The 21,674-nt window shown below is 38.4% G+C and overlaps 2 protein-coding genes across 2 annotated transcripts in view; one reads left to right on the forward strand and one right to left on the reverse strand.

The window, feature by feature from the left end:
• The window catches only part of LOC143643187 (olfactory receptor 8B12-like), a 142,003-nt gene that overhangs the window by 16,429 nt on the left and 103,900 nt on the right, over positions 1–21,674 (forward strand). The window lies entirely within an intron of this gene.
• On the reverse strand, positions 9,378–10,301 carry LOC143643181 (olfactory receptor 8A1-like). The gene has a single exon (XM_077111940.1). The coding sequence runs from the start codon at positions 10,299–10,301 to the stop codon at positions 9,378–9,380; it is 924 nt and encodes a 307-aa protein (XP_076968055.1).

Consider the following 21,674-nt stretch of genomic DNA (forward strand, 5'->3'; position numbering starts at 1 on the left):
AAAATGTCCTAATTAAAACAAGTGTATAGAAATGTCCAATCAAAGGCAACCATGGAAAAATACCTTGGTTCAAGAATGCTGAAGTTCACACTTTCTCTCTCAAGTGAGAAGGTATATGGTGAGTACGGCGTAATCTGCTAGCTTTCTCTCCTGGCTTCCTATTTCATGAAACTCCCCAGGAGGCATTTTCCTTCTTCATCTTCAAAGGTTGCTGGCTGGTGTACTCTGCTTCTTGTGGCTATGTTGTTATGTTCTGCGCTCTCTGGATCCCCTGTTCTCCAAAATGTTTACTTTTTTATAGGACTTCAGAGACTAATGAAGACCACCCAAATGTGTGTAGACACACCTCCACCTATCCAGCTTAACAACCACTCTTGATTAAATCACATCTCCACGGAGATGATCTAATTACAATTTCAAATATATAATGCTGAATAGGGATTAAAGGAAATGGCTGCCTTTACACAAAGGGATTAGGAATAAAACATGGCTTTTCTAGGGTGCATACATCATTTCAAACCAGCACATAGACCTATATCAATAAATTCAGTCTGATCCAGCTTTATATTCCTCCCACCATTATCCCACACCCTTAAAATCCATTGCCACACATATTCCCCTGATTTCTGTCTATATAAATTGGAAGGCTCACACAGTTCTTTTTCAGTATAACGTACCACCTTATGTGTGAAACTTTGTATCTCACCTTTAGGGGTCTGTTGGGACTTTAGTTGTAGATCTGGAAGAAATGTGGAGGTAGGGTGGGGGGCCCTGAAAAAAATTAAAAATATCTTCTAAGCCATTTTCTTCATGGCATTCATTTGCAGTTTCATCTGGAGAAACATGATTAATCACTCTAGGGCTAATCCCTTCAGGTGGAGGGTGGGTGGTGAACTCCTCAGGGCAGGCTGAAGGTGGGGCAGCCATGTCCTCAGGGCAGACTATTACAGGGTTATTAGAGAAGACTCAGCATGACCTAGTGTTTCAACCTCTCCACCGACATTATCAATCTATATGTCACCATCCCATTTTAAGGTCCCACTCCTTCCCAATCAATGCCGTCACTTTAATGGCAGACACCATGCAAGATTGTGATTTCAATTTATGTTGTAAAGTTGCTACTCTAACAATAATATTCTGAGTCATTTTCAGAGATCTCGAGTCTACAGCTATAGGAAATAAGATTTTCCTTTAGGACACTCATAGAATCATTTACATCTGTCAGCACATAAGCTTCTCATTTGAAGTCTTAAGCCCTTCCCTTTCACTCATTAATTTATACGGTGTATCTAACGACAACCAGCCAATATCTCTATACCTCCTATTTCAGCAAAACTCCATAAAAGTGTCAAACACATTATCCTCCAGAGCCTGGCTCTGTTCAAGTGAAGTATTAGAAGAATCCAATGGTGATATTTTGACTATCTCTTTTGCCACCTCACCCATGGATTTGTTGTGGGGCACACCAAAAGAGAGACCACATAATTGAAAAGTGCAAGCCAATTTGGAGTCTTTATTAGCCGTCTGGCAACTGCCCCAGAATCTTCCAAGAAGGAAGATTCAGACAGAAGCCCCTAGAGGTTTTCAAGGTGTGCTTATAAAGGCTAAAATTATGTTGTGATTTTGCAGTTGCTAGCAAGCAAGTGCATCATAGAAGCAAAAAAAAATGCCATTAGCTGTTGCCAAAACGCATCCCATTCTCTCAGTTTCTTAACATTGGTTATTGTTTAATGCTTGGGGACATTCCGCCCCAATGTTGCGGAGACTTTCCCTACTTGGGCCTGATTAATTGCTCCTGCTTGGCCCTGATTGATTGCTCCTGGCCCTCCACAGATTGGCAGTATCATTCTGATTCTGGGAATCAGTGTCCTTCTTACCTTTGAGTCCCATCAGAGTAGGAAACCAATAATAAAAACTCATCATTTTTGTGATTCTGTTTCTTAAGAACCACCTCACTCTCAGTACCAAGCTATATTAGCTAGGGTTCTCTAGAGAAACAGAATCAGCAGGAAATATCTGCAGATATAAAATTTACAAATGTGACTCATGTAACCATGGGAATATAGAGTCCAAAATCCATAGAGCGTGCTATGGTGCTGGTGACTCCAATGAAAGGTCTGGATGAACTCCACAGGGGAGACTTTCTGGCCAAAGCAGGAAGAAAGACTGTCTCCTCTGAATCCTCCTTAAAAGCCTTCCAATGATTGGATTAAACATACTCATTGCAGAAGACACTCTGCTTGGCTGATTCCAAATGCAATCAGCTGTGGGTGCAGCCAACCACGATCATGATTTAATTCTGTGAGATGCCCTTGTGCTGGTTTGAAAGATTGTATGTCCCCTAGAAAAGCCATGTTTCAATCTAAATCCCATTTCAAAAAGGCAGAATAATCCCTATTCAATACTGTGTGTTTGAAACTGTAATTCGGTCATCTCCCTGAAGATGTCACTGAATCAAGAGTGGTTGTTGAATGGAATTGGGGGAAATGTGTCTCCACCCATTTGGGTGGGTCTTAATTAGTTTCTGGAGTCCTATAAAAGGGAACATTTTAGAGAATGAGAGAGATTCAGAGAGAGCAGAGAATGCTGCAGCACCACGAAGCAGAGAGTCCACAACCCAGCAATCTTTGGAGATGAAGAGGGAAAACATTTTCCGTGGGGCTTCATGAAACCAGAAGCCAGGAGCGAAAGCTAGCAGATGACGCCCTGTTCACCATGTGCCCTTCCAACTGAGAGAGAAGTCCTGACTGTGTTCACCATGTGCCTTCTCACTTGAGAGAGGAACCCTGAACTTCATTGGCCTTCTTGAACCAAGGTATCTTTCCCTGGATGGATGCCTTCGATTGAATATTTCTATAGACTTATTTTAACTGGGACATTTTCTCAGCCTTAGAACTATGAACTAGCAACTTATTAAATTTCCCTTTTCAAAAGCTATTCTGTTTCTCGTATATTGCATTCCAGCAGTTAGCAAACTAGAACAATCCTCATAGTAGTAGACAGGTCAGTACTTGCCCAACCAGACAAACCACCTGGCCAAGTTGGCACATCAACCTGATCATGACATTATCCAAAGAATTTTTGGCCTCTAATTTGTTGGTGCATAAGCACATACTTAATCGGAAAGCAGGGCAATCCAGCCCAGTCCAAAATAATAAAACTCCACCATTATATATCCCTTGGGATTGTCCTTTTCTAAATCCTGTAAAGAGTGGAATAAAGTCGTTGAGGACCTCCACTTTCCTTGGAAAGGGCAGCAACACACTAGAGGAGATCTTTTGGGCCAGTGATATTAGTGAAGGTGGGGAACCCACAGATGTGAACTTGGCTATCTGGTCAGGCAGCAGGGCTTCTTACAGAAGGTTGCTAGCAGCAAGATGCCTGTTGAGCATGGAGGAGAAGAAAGAACATGAAAGGACTCAGTATAGGCAGAGTGAGCACATGACGGCTTCAGGCAGCTGACTCAGTAATTTTTTTATGCTAAGAGCAGATGATTCAGTGAATAACAGTCCAGGCCCATAGTAAGTAGAGGGATGTTCAGCATTTACAGGTATTTTCTGGAGGAGTGTTCAACTTTACTATTGAAGCTGTTGCCACACTGTTGACATTGGGGCTGTCTCTAGAGCCTTAGGATTACCTGTGTTATTTTTGGCAAGGTGGTAGGGAAGGGATATGCAGTGGGGCCATGTACTCTATCCATGTCATTGTGGTGGAGTTTGAGTGGAATTTTCTAAACATGTTGAAAGCTATCATTTTGTAATTCGGGATCAGAATGGAGACCCACAACCTGAATTTCAGTATGCCTGAAATTGTTACACCTGCATTTCATTCATTATCTCAATGAAGATTTTGTATTGTGGTTCCTTTTCCAAAACTCCTGTGCATTTAATGCTAAAGTATGTTCCCTTGTCTCCATCCTACTCTTTTTCCAAGCTATTTTAGGTGTATTAGGCCCTCCTGAGAAGCTATGGAATGCATGGCAAAGTACAGAAGTGGAGAGAATATGAGCATTGCAATTTTCAGTCACAAGCCAAGGGATGTTGGTGCCAATGTTTTGTTGCATGTCTTTGAGCAGGTCAGCTTCAGTTTTCTTCTCTGTAATATAATCTAAAAGGTTGAGAAAATTGATTGATAGTGAGTGTTAAGGTACTTTATAAATTATGATGTAAGAGAGAAACATTGCACCTTATGTAAACTGTGGGAGAATCAGCTAGGGACAAACACATCTGTAGATGTCACCTCTGTTGTGCCTGTCGACCTTGGTGAATGGTGTTCTTATACTCTGTCCTGATATGACCTTCCTTTGGCTGTGCCTATGCACATGGGTTAATAATACATGGGACCATGAAGATGTGCCAAGCCAGAGCTCATGCCCCACATTCTATAATTTGACTTCAGTGCTGGAGGTAACAAAATTCCCTATCTAAATACTCTGTGCCTATTTCTAGGCTCTTCCTGACTCATCATACCAAGGGCAGGGCACATTTCTGGGTGTTCATCCCTAGACCCAAAATGTCTTGGGGCAAGCTGTGTGCAAAGGGTGTGGATGGCACTTGGAGATGAAGGGTTTCCTGTGTGTGTTTCAATTTGCTAAAGCTTTCAGAATGCAATGTATCAGGAACAGATAGGCTTTTATAAAGGGGATTTATTCAGTTACCAGTTACAGTTCTAAGGCCATGAAAATGTCCAAATTAAAGCACCAGCAAGAGGATACCTTCTCTCAAAAACAGCTGAACACGTCTAGGGTTTCTCTGTCACATGGGAAGGCACATGGCACTGTCTGTCATACTTCTTTCCTGGCTTCTGTGTTCAAACAGCTCTCTCAGTGCCTTCTGCACCTCCAGATGTCTGTCACTTGGTTCCATCTTTCTGCTCTCTGTCTTGGCCCTGCATTCTCTCTCATAAGGGACTCCATGAAAGGATATGCCCAACCTTAATGGGCAGGGTCAGATCCCCATGGAATCAACCTAATCAAGAGGTCCCACCCAACAATAGGTCTGCCACCACAAGACTGGATTAGAAGAACATGGCTTTTCCCTGAGTACATAGCAGTTTCAAACCGGTATGTGTATCCATGTAAGGTCCCTCCTGGAAGGAAAACTATCTGGGATTGGGAAGTTGGAGGGGGCAAACTGCAGGTGTACGCACGGGGCCAGAAGCCAGTGAGCTTTTTCTAAGAGTACCACATTCTTACACGGAACTTTCAGAATTTTGAGATTTCTAAATTTGTACCTGTCCTTCTAGCTTGTTATGATGGTTTATTGGTAAAGGTAGGAGGAAAGAAAATATTTAATTAGCATTTAACTAACTTTATCCATTAAAAATATTTAGGTATTGATACCTGCAGCTTCATTTGTAGCCTTTCAAGTCCCCAAAATATTAAGGATTGCCCTGTTTATTACTTTATTCAACAGTTCAGTCTCTAGCTCTTGTCGAAAGGTTTTTGGGTGTATAGATATGGAGGTGGATCTAGGAAAAAGAATTTTATTTCCATTTCTTTTTCTTCTACTCCCCACTTTCATCCATTTTATCCTCCCAAACAATGATTCTAACCTGCTTAAATGTTTATCTTATGTTGCTTTTTTCCTAAATGTGTTTTTGTTGGTTTGTGTCCTTGTATTTTTAATGTACATAAATAATATCATGCTTCATATTTCATCCTTTTTCTCCCATTACTGTGCTGGCAATACCCATCTAGGTTGCTTTTAGCTAATCCTTTGCTTCTCACTGCTTCAATCTCAACCGTGATTCAGCTATGTACTTTTCCAGTGGCAGAAACCCACATTGCTGCTAATTTCCCATCATTACTAGTAATGGTACAATGAACATCTTTGTAAATGTCCTTGTGTGGGCCTGGGAGAGTATTATTTTTGGATATATACCCAGGACAAGAATTGCTAGGTCCTACAGGTGCATTTATTTTTCATAAGTAATATTCTATTGTTCTCCAGAACTGTCTCTGTGTATCAGGGTTCTTCCGTCGCTACGTCCTCTCCAACACTTACTACATCTATTTTAATAGTTTGTCAGCTTTATAGATATAAAGATATATCTCATTGTTACTTTAATTTGCACTTCTGTAATTAGTAATAAGTGAGCATCCCTTAATATATTCAGGGATACTTCAAGTTTTCTCTTCTGCAAATTGTTTGAGAATTATGCCCATTTTACCCCTATCTTTTTTTTTTTTAACATGGTAGGCACCTTTTTTACCCCTATTGATGAAGATATTTCCTTGTAAATTTTCAGGTGTTCATTACACTTGCTAGTTAGATATCTTCTCTAATTTTATTATATTCCTACTTACTTTATTGCTACTGGCCTGTGCCAAGCAAAAACCCCATTAAATGTTGTAATCAAACTCACCAGTTTTTTTTTTTTGTGCTCTATGGTTTCTTATCTTCACATTACAAAGATGACTTCTAACATTTTCTTTAGGATAGAGAGGATCTTTTTTTATTTTAACTTTTTAATTGTATAATATATATACAAGGCAAAGAAATAAAAAGTAATAGTTTTCAAAGCACTCTTCAACAAGTGGTTACTGGACAGATCCTAGAGTTTGTCATGGGCTACCATATGATCCTCTCTTATTTTTCCTTTTAGCTGCTCCAGAATATAGGAGGCTAGAGGAATTAAATTTTTTTTTATCATCACAATCAACTTTTTTCCTTCTTTTTTTCTTATGAAAAATAACATATATACATAAACGCTATAAATTTCAAAGCACAGCACCACAATTAGTTGTAGAACATATTTTAGACTTTGACATGGATTACAATTTCACAATTTTAGGTTTTTATTTCTAGCTGTTCTAAAATACTGGAGACTAAAAGATATCAATTTAATGATTCAGCATTCATATTCATTTGTTAAAGCCTATCTTCACTGTATAACTCCACCATGACCTTTTATCTTTTCATACCTCTCTAGGGTTGTTTGGGCTATGGCAATTCTAAATTTTTGATATTGGAAGGGTCTGTCACTAATATGGGTTAGGGAGGTGGAAGTATCTGATGTTTTGGAGAGGCTGGGCTAGGTTTCAGGACATATCTGGGTCAGTGAACCATCCGGATGTTGGGGTTTCTGGAAAGTTATTCTAGTGAATGGAACACTTGTGGACTCATACATTGCCTTAGGTGTTCTTTAGGATTGGCTGAATGGTCGTGATTGGGGGTTGGCAGGTTACAATAGGTAGCAAGGTCTACCTGAAGCTTCCATAAAGGCCACCCTCAGAGTAACCTTTCGACTCTATTTGAACTCTCTCTGCCACTGATACTTTATTAATTACACTTCTTTCCCCCCTTTTGGTCAGATGGAATTGTTGATCCCACAGTGCCAGGTCTGGATTCATCCCCAGGAGTCATATCCCATGTTGCCAGGGAAACTTTCACCCCTGGATGTTTTGTTCCATGTAGAGGAAAGACAATGATTTCACTTGCAGAGTTGGGCTTAGAGAGAGTGAGCCCACATCTGAGCAACACAAGAGTCCTCTTGAAGTAACTCTTAGGCATGTCTATAGCTAGTGTAAGCTTCTCTGTTACCTACTTAAGCAAGAGTAAGCCTCATGATCGAGGGCATGGCCTATTGATTTGGGTATCCCTAAAATTTGACACCGTATCAGGGGATTCCCTGATGGTAAGGTTCAATAGTTCCATATTCTTTCTCCCCTCTCTCAAGGGACTTTGTCAATACTTTTTGATTAACTACTTAATTTACTCTAGGAAGTTTCCAGGCGTTACAATAATCTATACAGGATTAGAGCACCTAAAATAGAGGCGATCTTTAGTGGTAGAGATCTTGGCTCTTGCTGGAGAAAGATCAGGAGGAAATGGTCAAGTTGCTACATTGGGGTGGCTCTCTCAGTTTCAGTTCCATTCTCTTTCTAGGTAGCAGTTCAAAAAGCTAAAATTTACAAGTTTCGGGTGTGAGTGCATCAGACATTCTGATGTTAATAGTTTTCACTAATTACATATAGTAGTGTGAGATTTAGTAGGTGTGAGTGTATATCAGAATCACCTGATGGTTCTTAAAACAGCTATTGAGCTCAGCCCAATTTCTCTGTTGGTCTGGGTGAGCCTGAAACTTTTCATTTTGAACAGGTTGTCTGGTGAAAATCATTTAGTAATACTGGTTTCAAATGTTATCCTACAATGCTGTTGTTCATTTGCCAGTTTACTGGGATCAGATGCATATTTTCATGGTGATATCAACAGCAGGAGCTTCTGGACTTCTAGGTGATGTCTATTGTGGAGATGCTTTGGACTCCCAGAGTCCTCCTCCATCCATTCACAAACCTGGAAGCATGTAATTCTCTGTATTAAATCCCTGCTTTAGAAACCTAGAATTATTTCTATTTCTCATAGTGACATGCTGACTGATAAAATATTGTAGCAAAAAGAGCAATAAATGGTACAACACAGGCTGCTGATTCTGGATATAATAAGGAAAGGGGGAAGAAATTACATCCCATGAAAATTTTATTTTCTGTGTAAGGTTGGCAATGGTATTTGCAATAAGTGTAATCCAGGGTGAATGTCTTTTGTTGTTTGGAGCTCAGGAGTTTCAGGATATACTGGGCTTTCCGTGCTAAAACTTGGAAAGTCCCAGGCAAACAGTGGCAGGATGATCACCATTGTGTAATCTTTCCTTAATCATCCGGAAGGAGTTGCCTATATAGGAAGAATTGTTGGTAGATGATAAAAAAGAGGTGATTTGAGGAAATTACAGAAACTGCCTAAAAGTAGAAGTATATAAAAAGGGCAGCAGCAATAGACTCTCTAGAGGCAGTCTAAGTGTACAGAATAACGTGATAGCTAAGAGTGTGGACTATGGAGTCATCTAGACTAGGGTTTGAATGCCAGTGTGGTTTGTTCTCAGCCCTATAACCTTGAGTAAAATATCTGTGAAATGGGGATAAAGGGTACCTGTAGTAGTAAGGTATAATTGAAATAATGCATATGAAGAACTAAGAAGAGTGCCTGGCTCAGATTAAGCAGCAATTTCTTGGTGACCTCGAAATTCACCTCTCTTGTGTATTTCCAAAAACAAAAGTAAGCATAGGCTCTACTAATAATATCTCTACAGAAGTAAAGAAAACAAGAATGGTTCTCAAACTCAGTGCTGAAAGGTTCAAGTTTGTATCAAAATGCCAATTAAGATAGTGTTTACCAAAGGACTCAGGAGAGAGAAAATTGACCCTAAATGAGAGAAAGCATGAACTTGAAATCAGCTGATTTCAAAGAGACAGCAAAAGAGAACAGAGAGGGAAGGAGGAAGGAGGGAACCATGTAGAGCTGGAAGAGCCAAAGGGCCTCTCTTTGGAATTCACAACAGGATACATTTACAATGGAAAGAATAAGAATCTTGCATCAAGGTCATTTCATCCGCAGTGTTCTCTGCAGAGCAGCCTTGACTTCCTTGTTCCTCAGACTGTAGATCAGAGGGTTCAGCATGGGGATCACTGTGGTGTAGAACACAGAGGCCAAGTTCTCCTGGGCCAGGGAACTGGCAGTGGAGGGCTTCAAGTACATGAACGCAGAAGAGCCATAGAACATTCCCACAGCTGCCAGGTGGGAGCTGCAGGTACTGAAGGCTTTGGACCTGCCCTCTGTGGTGCTGATGTGGAGGATGCTGGAAAGGATGAGGGCATAGGAAACAAGGATTGTTAAGCTGGTGACTATAATGTCAAATCCAGCCAAAAAGAAAAGTACCATCTGGGCATTATAAGTGCTAGTGCAGGAGAGCTTCATGAGAGGAAGGACGTCACAGAAGTAATGACTGATGAGAACCTTACAATAGGACAACTTTAGCATGAGGACAGTCTCTAGTGTTGAGCCAATGAATCCCACGATATAAACCACAGCCACCAGCAGGGAGCAGACCTGATGGGACATGCTGATGGTATAAAGCAAAGGATTGCAGATGGCAACATAGCGGTCATAGGCCATCACCGTCAGCATGTAACACTCAGCAATGATAAAAACAAGGAAGAAGTAGAGCTGTGACATGCACCCTGCATAAGAGATGATGTTCTTCTCTGACACAAAGTTCACCAGCATCTTAGGGGTAATGACAGAGGAGTAGCACATGTCCACAAGGGACAAATTGCTGAGGAAGAAGTACATGGGGGTGTGAAGCTGAGGATTCACGAGGATTAGCATGATCATGCCCAGGTTCCCCACCATGGTGACCATGTAGATCCCAAGGAAGAGGAGGAAGAGGGGGAGCTGAAGTCCTGGCCGATTTGTTAGTCCCCCGAGAATGAACTCTGTCACTGTGGAGTGATTTTCTGCAGCCATTTCCTCGGAGTTGGAGCCTGAGGATGGGAGAGAAAACCCATGAAAGGCAGCCCATGGACTGCTTGTGAGGCTCCTTTTGAGTATTTGACTCCAGCTGAGGGATCCTGGTCTCTTTTCTGATGCCGCGTCCCTTCCCTTTAGCTGTTTTCTTGATGTAAGCCTGTCCCTGAATGTTCAAAGATCATGAATATGAGAGGAAAATTTCAAGATTTGGAGCTTTTTACCATGTTCATGCTTTCAAATATCCTAGAGCAATGGTTCTTTAAGTGTTATTCCTGGATAAGCGTCATTGGTTCCCATGTAGCGTGCAGTAATTGAAACTCTTAGGCCTCTTCTAGGTGTACTAAATGAAAAACTCCATGGTTGGAATCCAACACCCTGATGAAAAGGGGACTTTATATACTTTCATCCCTGGGGAGAATGGGATGTACCAGCTCACGAGCATCTGGATCAAGGACTCAAAGAAAGTCATTCAGACTGTCATCTCTCTGCTTTTCCTGTCCTCCCCAGTCTCATTCTCACCTCGCAACCTTTCTTCAGCACTTTTGCTTCAACAAACAAAAGTGATGCTGATGCATGCTAAATTTCACAACCTCTATCCTAGAACCAACAAGTATGACATTTTATGCTTTGCAGTTGGAGATGTGTTATGACTCAGAATGGAAATTTCTGTGCCATCTATGTAATCTCACATATGAACTCAATATAAACCTGTGAATACTCATCTCAAATCCATGCAGTGTCACGGTAACGTGGTAGTTACAGGTGTTTCATTTGTGACAAGTCTGACTCTGTTTCTGAATGAAGAAATTGGTAAAATATTTTCAATTGGTAAAATATTTTTATTGGTAAAATAAAATAAAAAATTCCCAAGGTGGTTGTAAAAATAACAAGATATTGCATATATAGAAGTATCTCCAAATAGTCAATGCCTATAAAAATGTGAGTTGTTTTGAAGTGTGAAGATTTATTTCTTAGATTTTCACTGGTACTGGAGCCCTAAAACAGCGGTTCTCTACACTGTCTGCATATTAGAATCACATGGAGCATTCAAAACTATTGATGATTTGGTTCTCCCCACAGAATTCTGATTTAATTGGTCTGTGGTTGTAGCCAGTGCATTTATTGTCCATGGTCAGTGCTCAATAGCTGTTTAATATTATTATCATTATTGATATTGTTATATTCAGAACAAGCATCAAAACCTTGGCAGTTGTCTCTCTAGTGGCATGGTACTGAAATTACAGACATGTTCTCTAGAAAGCATGTATCATCATTTCTGGCTTCGGATATCTACAGACATTTCTGCCTCTGAGATGTATTTCCTAAGCTAATAAATTTGAATCTTACTATTTTACTTGCATCATATAATTGCTAACCTTTGTTTAATGCTTTATAGCTTTCACATTTTTTCCAACAGTCAATCTCATTAACTCCTCCTGAAGTTCTTGAGTATGGGTAGAAAAGTATTTAGAATAGGACTTTTATTTCTGTTTTCATTTTGAGAAAACTGAAGTGTTGGCCATTAACTGATCTGCCTGAGGACTATTATGTATTGGCAACTTGTAACTGAAACTTACCTCTGTTCTCTCTTGTTACTGAATTTCTTCTCTTGCCTCCAGTTTTTAGGTGTATGATTTGCACACCTCAACTCTAAGGCTTTGTTGTTGAACATGTTTTGTATCAGATGTCTTAATTTGAACATAGCATATGATAAAAGAGCAGTGCTATTATATATTTTTTCATTCTCTAGGAATTTGATGTTTAAAAGTTAAATAAATTACTCAAGGTCATATAGCTTGTATGAGAAAAGAAATTGACCTAGAACCCAGGAACCAGACCAGCAGTCTGTTTGGTCTCCACAAACTATGCTGGTTTGCTAAAGAGTGAACACCATTGCATAGGAAATTTCTAGACCATTTGTGATGACTAATTTTTTATGTCTATTTGGCTAGGTTATGGTGTGGAATTTTTTTTATCAACCATGATCTCATTTTTGAGTGAGGATTTCATAGGTGGCATTAGCCTCAGCTGATCTTAAGGAGATTGCTCTCAATAATATGGGTGTCCTCATCAAGTCAGTTGAAGATGCTAAGTGTGAAACCTGTGGGAATCTCAGGGGTCAGAAGGAATTCTGCCTCAAGACTATGCCCTCCACTCCCTCCTGAGTTTCTACCCTAAGGAATTCAGGTTGAACCCATTGACATCACTCTTACCAGAATTTCTAGCCTCCAGTCTGCCCCACAGAATTTGAACTTGCCAGCCTTCACAATTGCATTAATGCAGCCTCTGTTTCCCTGGAGAATCCTGAGAGATACGGCATTAATCAACATTTTTACTCATACAATCCTCTAAAATAATGCACATACTTTTATCAGTTACTAAAATTGTTACCTCTGATTTTACCAGGCCATCAGACTTTCAGGATTACTGCTGCTGAGAACACATTACACAGAGAAAAAGCACCTAGAGATAAGGGAATCATATGGTTGTAAATAGCCTGTTTTATCAACAGAAGTTCATGCGGAGAGATTTTTCGCACCCTGTTGTTCTAAATCTGCAATGAATGAACTGTGGTGAGGAAAAATAGAGCACAGTCTATAAGCAATCTTAGGGAATGCCTTGGTTACAACAATCAGGAAATAAATATCAGCAAATAGGAGAACCGTACATGTATCTAGTCCTGTTATTTCCTCGGGGAGGGCAGCAGAGCCATGGAAAACTGTCCACCAAGATTGAAAGCCTTGTAGTCTGTTTATCTATATAGGAGCAGAACCTCTTTGGGGTCACTCCAGGGACTGGGTCCTCAATGAATGAGCAATTAGGAGGCTTTGCTTATGCCTCTGCTGTGAGTCATGCTTTGCCTCCCAAGGGTGTTAATTTTTTCTTTAATTGAGGGACTTAGTTTGCAACTTGGGAAGCTCAGGGCTTAATGTCAGTTTTGGGATATTTCACCTCCAACACTTTGCTTCTGCTTCTCTTTCTCCTCCTCATCCCACAACCACCTCAGTCATCATTGTCAACCTCATCATCAGTTTCCACCGTCATGGCTGCTTGTCATCAATATTTATATGTCATTAGAGGGGATGCAAGGGAAGTTCAGTGGTAGAATTCTTGCCTGCCCTACAAGAGACCTGGGTTCGATTCCTGGCCCATGCACTTTCCCAAACAAGCAAAAAACAAACAAAAATTCAACAAATGATGCTGCAATAACTGTATACTTACTAGGAAAAAGAATGAAAGTGACCCCACCATACAGCATACCAAAAAAAAAAAAGAATAAAAATTATATGTCACTAGGCACAAATGACACACCCAGCTTCAAAATATTTAAAATAAATTAAAATACTTTACCCAAACAAACTGTATAGTTTAAGTCAAGGAATGTTAAATTTGTAAAGAATGCTAAATTTGTCACCCTGCTGTTGCACCTGTGGACTAACCTGGTAGAATGGCAGGAGGGTGAGGGAAATGAGATGGTAGACTCTATGAATTCTTTCTTGATGCATTCTCATTCATGAGTGGAATATGTTCATAAGAAAATTTCCTATTCAAGAATATGTTCAGTAATGTATTACCCATGAATGTAGTGTTAATGAAGATTTTAAAATTTAACATTTTATTTTGAGATAACTATAATTGTAGATTCATGTGCATATTCTGAGAAATAATACAGAAAGTTTCCTTTACCTTTTACAGTTTCTTCCAGTGATCACGTTTTGCAGAATTATGGTATAATATGACTTCCCTGTCATTGAAATTGATGCATTCCACTGAATTTATTCAATTCCCTCCGTTTTTTTTAAAAAAATATTTTTTTCACATATCATATAATACATCCCAAGTGTAGAATCAGTGGCTTTCAGCATAATCACAGAGCTGTGCATTCATCACCACAAATCAATCTGAGAACATTTTCATTTTCCAAAAAGAAAATTCCCATTCCCCAAATACCCCCTAGGATTGACGCTTAGCATTGGCATGGTACCTTTGTACCTTTATTATAATATGAAAGAATATTACATGTTACTGTTAACTATAGTCCATAGTTTGCGTTAGGTTATTTTTTCCCCATATATCACCCTACTATTAACACCTTGTACTAGTGATGTATATGTGTTGTAGTTGTTGGTCCCCCTGTTATACTTATTTTCAATATGTATTTATTTAGTTCTTATGCAATTGTATCACATGCGTAGGTTCATTTATCCACCACCACCACTTTTTAAGGTAAAAAGTTATATCATCACAAGGATCCCTTGTATTGTAGTATTTTTGTTTGTTTGTTTGTTTTTTGCGTGGACTGGCTCTGGGAATCGAACCAGGTCTCCACCTTGGCAGGCAAGAACTCTGCCACTGAGTCTATTGCTTTTTTAAAACCCTTTTCCTGCATTTTCTAGTTTTCAAAATGATGAGTTTGTTTTCTGTTTCTTCCAAAGGTGACCAGTTATTTTTTCTTTAATATCATATGAGTTTCCCCCAATTTTGACATATTTTATGTTTCAATCCAATGCAGTTGTTATATATTTTTAAAATTTTTTATTAATTAAAAAATTACAAGAAAGACACACAAACATTCTTAATATATGCTCACTGCGTTCTACATATATAATCAGTAATTTACAATATCATCACATAGTTACATATTCATCATCATCATAATTTCTTAGAACATTTGCATCAATTCAGAAAAAGAAATAAAAAGACAACAGAATAATAAAATGAAAACAGAAAAAAAATTTACATACCATACCCCTCACCCTTCCCTTTCATTGATCACTAGCATTTCAAACTCAATTCATTTTAACATTTGTTTCCCCTACTATTTATTTTTATTCCATACGTTCTACTTGTCTGTTGACAAGGTAGATAAAAGGAGCCTCAGGCACAAGGTTTTCACAATCACACAGTTACATTGTGAAAGCTATATCATTATACAGTCATCATCAAGAGACATGGCCACTGGAACACAGCTCTACATTTTCAGGCATTTCCCTCCAGCCTCACTATTCCATCTTGGATAACAAGGTGATATCTACTTAATGCATAAGAATAACCTCCAGGATAACCTCTCGACTCTGTTTGCAATCTCTCAGCCATTGACACTTTGTCTCATTTCCCTCTTTACCCTTTTGGTCGAGATGGTTTTCTCATCATTTGATGCTGGGTCTCAGCTCATTCTGGGGTTTCTGTCCCATGTGTTCTGCCAGGAAGGTCCACACCCCTGCGAGTCATGTCCCACCTAGACAGGGGGAGGGTGGTGAGTTTTCTTGTTGTGTTGGCTGGAGAGAGAGGCCACATCTGAGCAACAAAAGAAGTTCTCTTGGGGGTGACTCTTAGGCCTAATTTTAAGTAGGCTTGACCTAACCTTTGTGGGGTTAAGTTTCATATGAACAGACCTCAAGACTGGCGGCTCAGCCTATAGCTTTGGTTGTCCACACTGCTTGTGAGAATATTAAGAATTCAACCTGGGAAGTTGATTTTCACCTGTTCTCACCATTCCCTGAAGGGGACGTTGCAAATACATTTCCACTCAGTAATCAAATCACTCTGGGATTCATTGGGGCATCACTCTGGACAAACCAACAAAATTTCATGTCCTACCCAAGGTTCCATGTACTTATCATGTTTAAACAACTATCTACATAAGTTATATTAGGAGATGCACCAGTCATAATATAAATTTTGCACCAAATAAACATTTTTTGCTTTAGTCTCACACATCAGTTGAAATTTTGAAATATTGATTACCATCTATTTTCACCACCCCGCACTAATGACATTCCTTTGTTCTTCCTCATGCAACAACATGTTTTAGATCTGTACTTTTAGTCCCTATCATTATACACTCTAGGCATTCTTAGATTATACCATCTCAATCTTTATCATCCATATTTCTTTGTGATTTCATTTATGCCTCCAGCCCTCCTCCCTCTATCATTCTCACATTCAGCTTCATTCAGTGTTTTAACATAATTGTATTACAGTTAGGTAGTATTGTGCTGTCCATTTCTGAGGTTTTATATTCAGTCCTGTTGCCCAATCTATATCTCTTCAGCCACAATTTCCCAATATCTTACCATATTTCTATCTCCTGATGGTCTCTGTTACCCGCAAAATATTCCAAGTTTATTCCCTAATGTTAGTTCGTATCGGTGAGACCATACAGTAATTGTTCTTTTGTTTTTGGCTAATCACACTCAGCACAATATCTGTAAGGTCCATCCATGTTGTTACATACTTCATAACTTTATTCTGTCTTACAGCTGCATAATATTCCATCGTATGTATATACCACAGTTTGTTTAGCCACCCATCTGTTGATGGACATTTGGCTGTTTCCATCTCTTGGTAATGGTAGATAATGCTGATATAAACGTTGGTGTGCAAATGTCCGTTTCTGTCCTTGCCTTCACGTCCTTTGAGGAGAGACAACATATAGATGGGTCCTGTTTTTTAATCCATTCTGCCATTCTATGTCTTTTGATTGGGGAGTTTAATCCAGTAACATTTAGTGTTATTACTGCATGGATAGTACTTTCTTCCACTATTTTGTCTTCTGGATTTTATATGTCATATCGAATTTTCTGTCTTTTTACCTTTACTCATAATCTTCCTTTCTACATTCTTCTCCACACCTCTCTCTTTTTGTCTTTTCATATCTGTCTCTAGAGCTCCCTTTAGTATGTCTTGCAGAGTTGGTCTCTTGATAACAAATTCTCTCAGTGATTTTTTGTCTGAAAATGTTTTAATTTCTCCCTCATTTTTTTTTTACATATGCAATAAGTAATTCTTAATATCATCACATACATGTATGTTCATCATTTCTTAGTACATTTGCATCGATTTAGGAAAAGAACTACCAAAACAACAGAAAAAGATATAGAATGTTAATATAGAGAAAAAATTAAAAATAATAATAATAATAAAATATAAAAAAATATACAAAAAAAGGAAAAAGAAAAAAGACACAAACAAACAAAGAAACAAAAACTATAGCTCAGATGTAGCTTCATTCAGTGTTTTAACATAATTACATTACAATTAAGTATTATTGTGCTGTCCATTTTTGAGTTTTTGTATCTAGTCCTGTTGCACAGTCTGTATCCCTTCAGCTCCAATTACCCATTATCTTACCCTGTTTCTAACTCCTGATTGTCTCTGTTACCAATGACATATTCCAAGTTTATTCTTGAATGTCGGTTCACATCAGTGGGACCATACAGTATTTTTCCTTTAGTTTTTGCTAGACTCACTCAGCATAATGTTCTCTAGGTCCATCCATGTTATTACATGCTTCATAAGTTTATTCTGTCTTAAAGCTGCATAATATTCCATTGTATGTATATACCACAGTTTGTTTAGCCACTCATCTGTTGATGGACATTTTGGCTGTTTCCATCTCTTTGCAATAATGCTGCTATAAACATTGGTGTGCAAATGTCCGTTTGTGTCTTTGCCCTTAAGCCCTTCGAGTAGATACCTAGCAATGGTATTGCTGGGTCATATGGCAATTCTATATTCAGTTTTTTTAAGAACCGCCAAACTGCCTTCCACAGTGGTTGCACCATTTGACATTCCCACCAACAGTGGATAAGTGTGCCTCTTTCTCCGCATCCTCTCCAGCACTTGTCATTTTCTGTTTTGTTGATGATGGCCATTCTGGTGGGTGTGAGATGATATCTCATTGTGGTTTTGATTTGCATTTCTCTAATGGCCAGGGACGTTGAGCACCTCTCCATGTGTCTTTTGGCCATTTGTATTTCCTCTTCTGAGAGGTGTCTGTTCAAGTCTTTTTCCCATTTTGTAATTGGGTTGGCTGTCTTTTTGTTGTTGAGTTGAACCATCTCTTTATTAATTCTGGATACTAGATCTTTATCCAATATGTCGTTTCCAAATATAGTCTCCCATTGTGTAGGCTGTCTTTCTACTTTCTTGATGAAGTTCTTTGATGCACAAAAGTGTTTAATTTTGAGGAGCTCCCATTTCTTTCTTTCTTTCTTCAGTGCTCTTGCTTTAGGTTTAAGGTCCATAAAACCGCCTCCAATTGTAAGTTTCATAAGATATCTCCCTACATTTTCCTCTAACTGTTTTATGGTCTTAGACCTAATGTTTAGATCTTTGATCCATTTTGAGTTAACTTTTGTATAGGGTGTGAGATACAGGTCCTCTTTCATTCTTTTGCATATGGATATCCAATTCTCTAGGCACCATTTTTTGAAGAGACTGTTCTGTCCCAGGTGATTTGGCTTGACTGCCTTATCAAAGATCAAATGTCCATAGATGAGAGGGTCTATATCTGAGCACTCTATTCGATTCCATTGGTTGATATATCTATCTTTATGCCAATACCATGCTGTTTTGACCACTGTGGCTTCATAATATGCCTTAAAGTCCGACAGCGTGTGACCTCCAGCTTCGTTTTTTTTCCTCAAGATACTTTTAGCAATTCAAGGCACCCTGCCCTTCCAGATAAATTTACTTATTGGTTTTTATATTTCCGAAAAGAAGTTGTTGGGATTTTGATTGGTATTGCATTGAATCTGTAAATCAATTTAGGTAGGATTGGCATCTTAACTATATTTAGTCTTCCAATCCATGAACACGGTATGCCCTTCCATCTATTTAGGTCTTCTGTGATTTCTTTTAACAGTTTTTTGTAGTTTTCTTTGTGTAGGTTTTTTTGTCTCTTTAGTTAATTTTATTCCTAGGTATTTTATTCTTTTAGTTGCAATTGTAAATGGAATTCGTTTCTTGATTTCACCCTCAGCTTGTTCATTGCTCATGTATAGAAATGCTACAGTTTTTTGAATGTTGATCTTGTAACCTGCTACTTTGTTGTACTCATTTATTAGCTCTAGTAGTTTTGTTGTGGATTTTTCCGGGTTTTTGACGTATAGTATCATACTGTCTGCAAACAGTGATAGTTTTACTTCTTCCTTTCCAATTTTGATGCCTTGTATTTCTTTTTCTTGTCTAATTGCTCTGGCTAGAACCTCCAACACGATGTTGAATAATAGTGGTGATAATGGACATCCTTGTCTTGTTCCTGATCTTATGGGGAAGGTTTTCAATTTTTCCCCATTGAGGATGTTATTAGCTGTGGGTTTTTCATATATTCCCTCTATCATTTTAAGGAAGTTCCCTTGTATTCCTATCTTTTGAAGTGTTTTCAACAGGAAAGGATGTTGAATCTTGTCAAATGCCTTCTCTGCATCAATTGAGATGATCATGTGATTTTTCTGCTTTGATTTGTTGATATGGTGTATTACATTAATTGATTTTCTTATGTTGAACCATCCTTGCATACCTGGGATGAATCCTACTTTGTCATGATGTATAATTCTTTTAATGTGTTGTCGGATTTGATTTGCTGGAATATTGTTGAGGATTTTTGCATCTATATTCATTAGAGAGATTGGTCTGTAGTTTTCTTTTTTTGTAATATCTTTGCCTGGTTTTGGTATGAGGGTGATGTTGGCTTCATAGAATGAATTAGGTAGCTTTCCCTCCACTTCAATTTTCTTGAAGAGTTTGAGGAGAGTTGGTACTAATTCTTTCTGGAACGTTTTGTAGAATTCACATGTGAAGCCATCTGGTCCAGGACTTTTCTTTTTGGGAAGCTTTTGAATGACTGACTCAATTTCTTTACTTGTGATTGGTTTGTTGAGGTCATCTATTTCTTCTTGAGTCAAAGTTGGTTGTTCATGCCTTTCCAGGAACCCGTCCATTTCATCTAAATTGTTGTATTTATTAGCATAAAGTTGTTCATAGTATCCTGTTATTACCTCCTTTATTTCTGTGAGGTCAGTGGTTATGTCTCCTCTTCCATTTCTGATCTTATTTATTTGCATCCTCTCTCTTCTTCTTTTTGTCAATCTTGCTAAGGGCCCATCAATCTTATTGATTTTCTCATAGAACCAACTTCTGTTCTTATTGATTTTCTCTATTGTTTTCATGTTTCCAATTTCATTTATTTCTGCTCTAATCTTTGTTATTTCTTTCCTTTTGCCTGCTTTGGGGTTAGTTTGCTGTTCTTTCTCCATATCTTCTAAGTGGACAGTTAATTCCTGAATTTTTGCCTTTTCTTCCTTTCTGGTATAGGCATTTAGAGCAATAAATTTCCCTCTTAGCACTGCCTTTGCTGCGTCCCATAGGTTTTGATATGTTGTGTTTTCATTTTCATTCGCCTCGAGATATTTACTAATTTCTCTTGCAATTTCTTCTTTAATCCACTCGTTGTTTAAGAGTGTGTCGTTGAGCCTCCACGTATTTGTCAATTTTCTGGCACTCTGCCTATTATTGATTTCCAACTTCATTCTTTTATGATCTGAGAAAGTGTTGTGTATGATTTCAATCTTTTTAAATTTGTTAAGACTTGGTTTTTGACCCATCATATGGTCTATCTTTCAGAATGATCCATGAGCACTTGAGAAAAAGGTGTATCCTGCTGTTATGGGATATAATGTCCTATAAATGTCTGTTAAGTCTAGCTCATTTATAGTAATATTCAGATTCTCTATTTCTTTATTGATCCTCTGTCTAGATGTTCTGTCCATTGATGAAAGTGGTGAATTGAAGTCTCCAACTATGATGGTATATATGTCTATTTCCCTTTTCAGTGTTTGCAGTGTATTCCTCACGTATTTAGGGGCATTCCGGTTTGGTGCATAAATATTTATGATTGTTATGTCTTCTTGTTTAATTGTTCCTTTTATTAGTATATAGTGTCCTTCTTTGTCTCTTTTAACTGTTTTATATTTGAAGTCTAATTTGTTGGATATTAGTATAGCTACTCCTGCTCTTTTCTGGTCGTTATTTGCATGAAATATCTTTTCCCAGCCTTTCACTTTCAACCTACGTTTATCTTTGGGTCTAAGATGTGTTTCCTGTAGACAGCATATAGAAGGATCCTGTTTTTTAATCCATTCTGCCAGTCTATGTCTTTTGATTGGGGAATTCAGTCCATTAACATTTAGTGTTATTACTGTTTGGATAATATTTTCCTCTACCATTTTGTCTTTTGTATTATGTACATTATATCTGATTTTCCTTCTTTCTACACTCTTCTCCATACCTCTCACTTCTGTCTTTTCGTATTTGACTCTAATGCTCCCTTTAGTATTTCTTGCAGAGCTGGTCTCTTGGTCACACATTCTCTCAGTGACTTTTTGTCTGAGAATGTTTTAATTTCTCCCTCATTTTTGAAGGACAATTTTGCTGGGTATAGTAGTCTTGGCTGGCAGTTTTTCTCTTTTAGTAATTTAAATATATCATCCCACTGTCTTCTAGCTTCCATGGTTTCTGCTGAGAAATCTACACACAGTCTTATTGGGTTTCCCTTGTATGTGATGGATTGCTTTCCTCTAGCTG

This window comes from Tamandua tetradactyla, chromosome 8 (assembly GCF_023851605.1).
Source record: "Tamandua tetradactyla isolate mTamTet1 chromosome 8, mTamTet1.pri, whole genome shotgun sequence".
Taxonomy (NCBI): domain Eukaryota; kingdom Metazoa; phylum Chordata; class Mammalia; order Pilosa; family Myrmecophagidae; genus Tamandua; species Tamandua tetradactyla.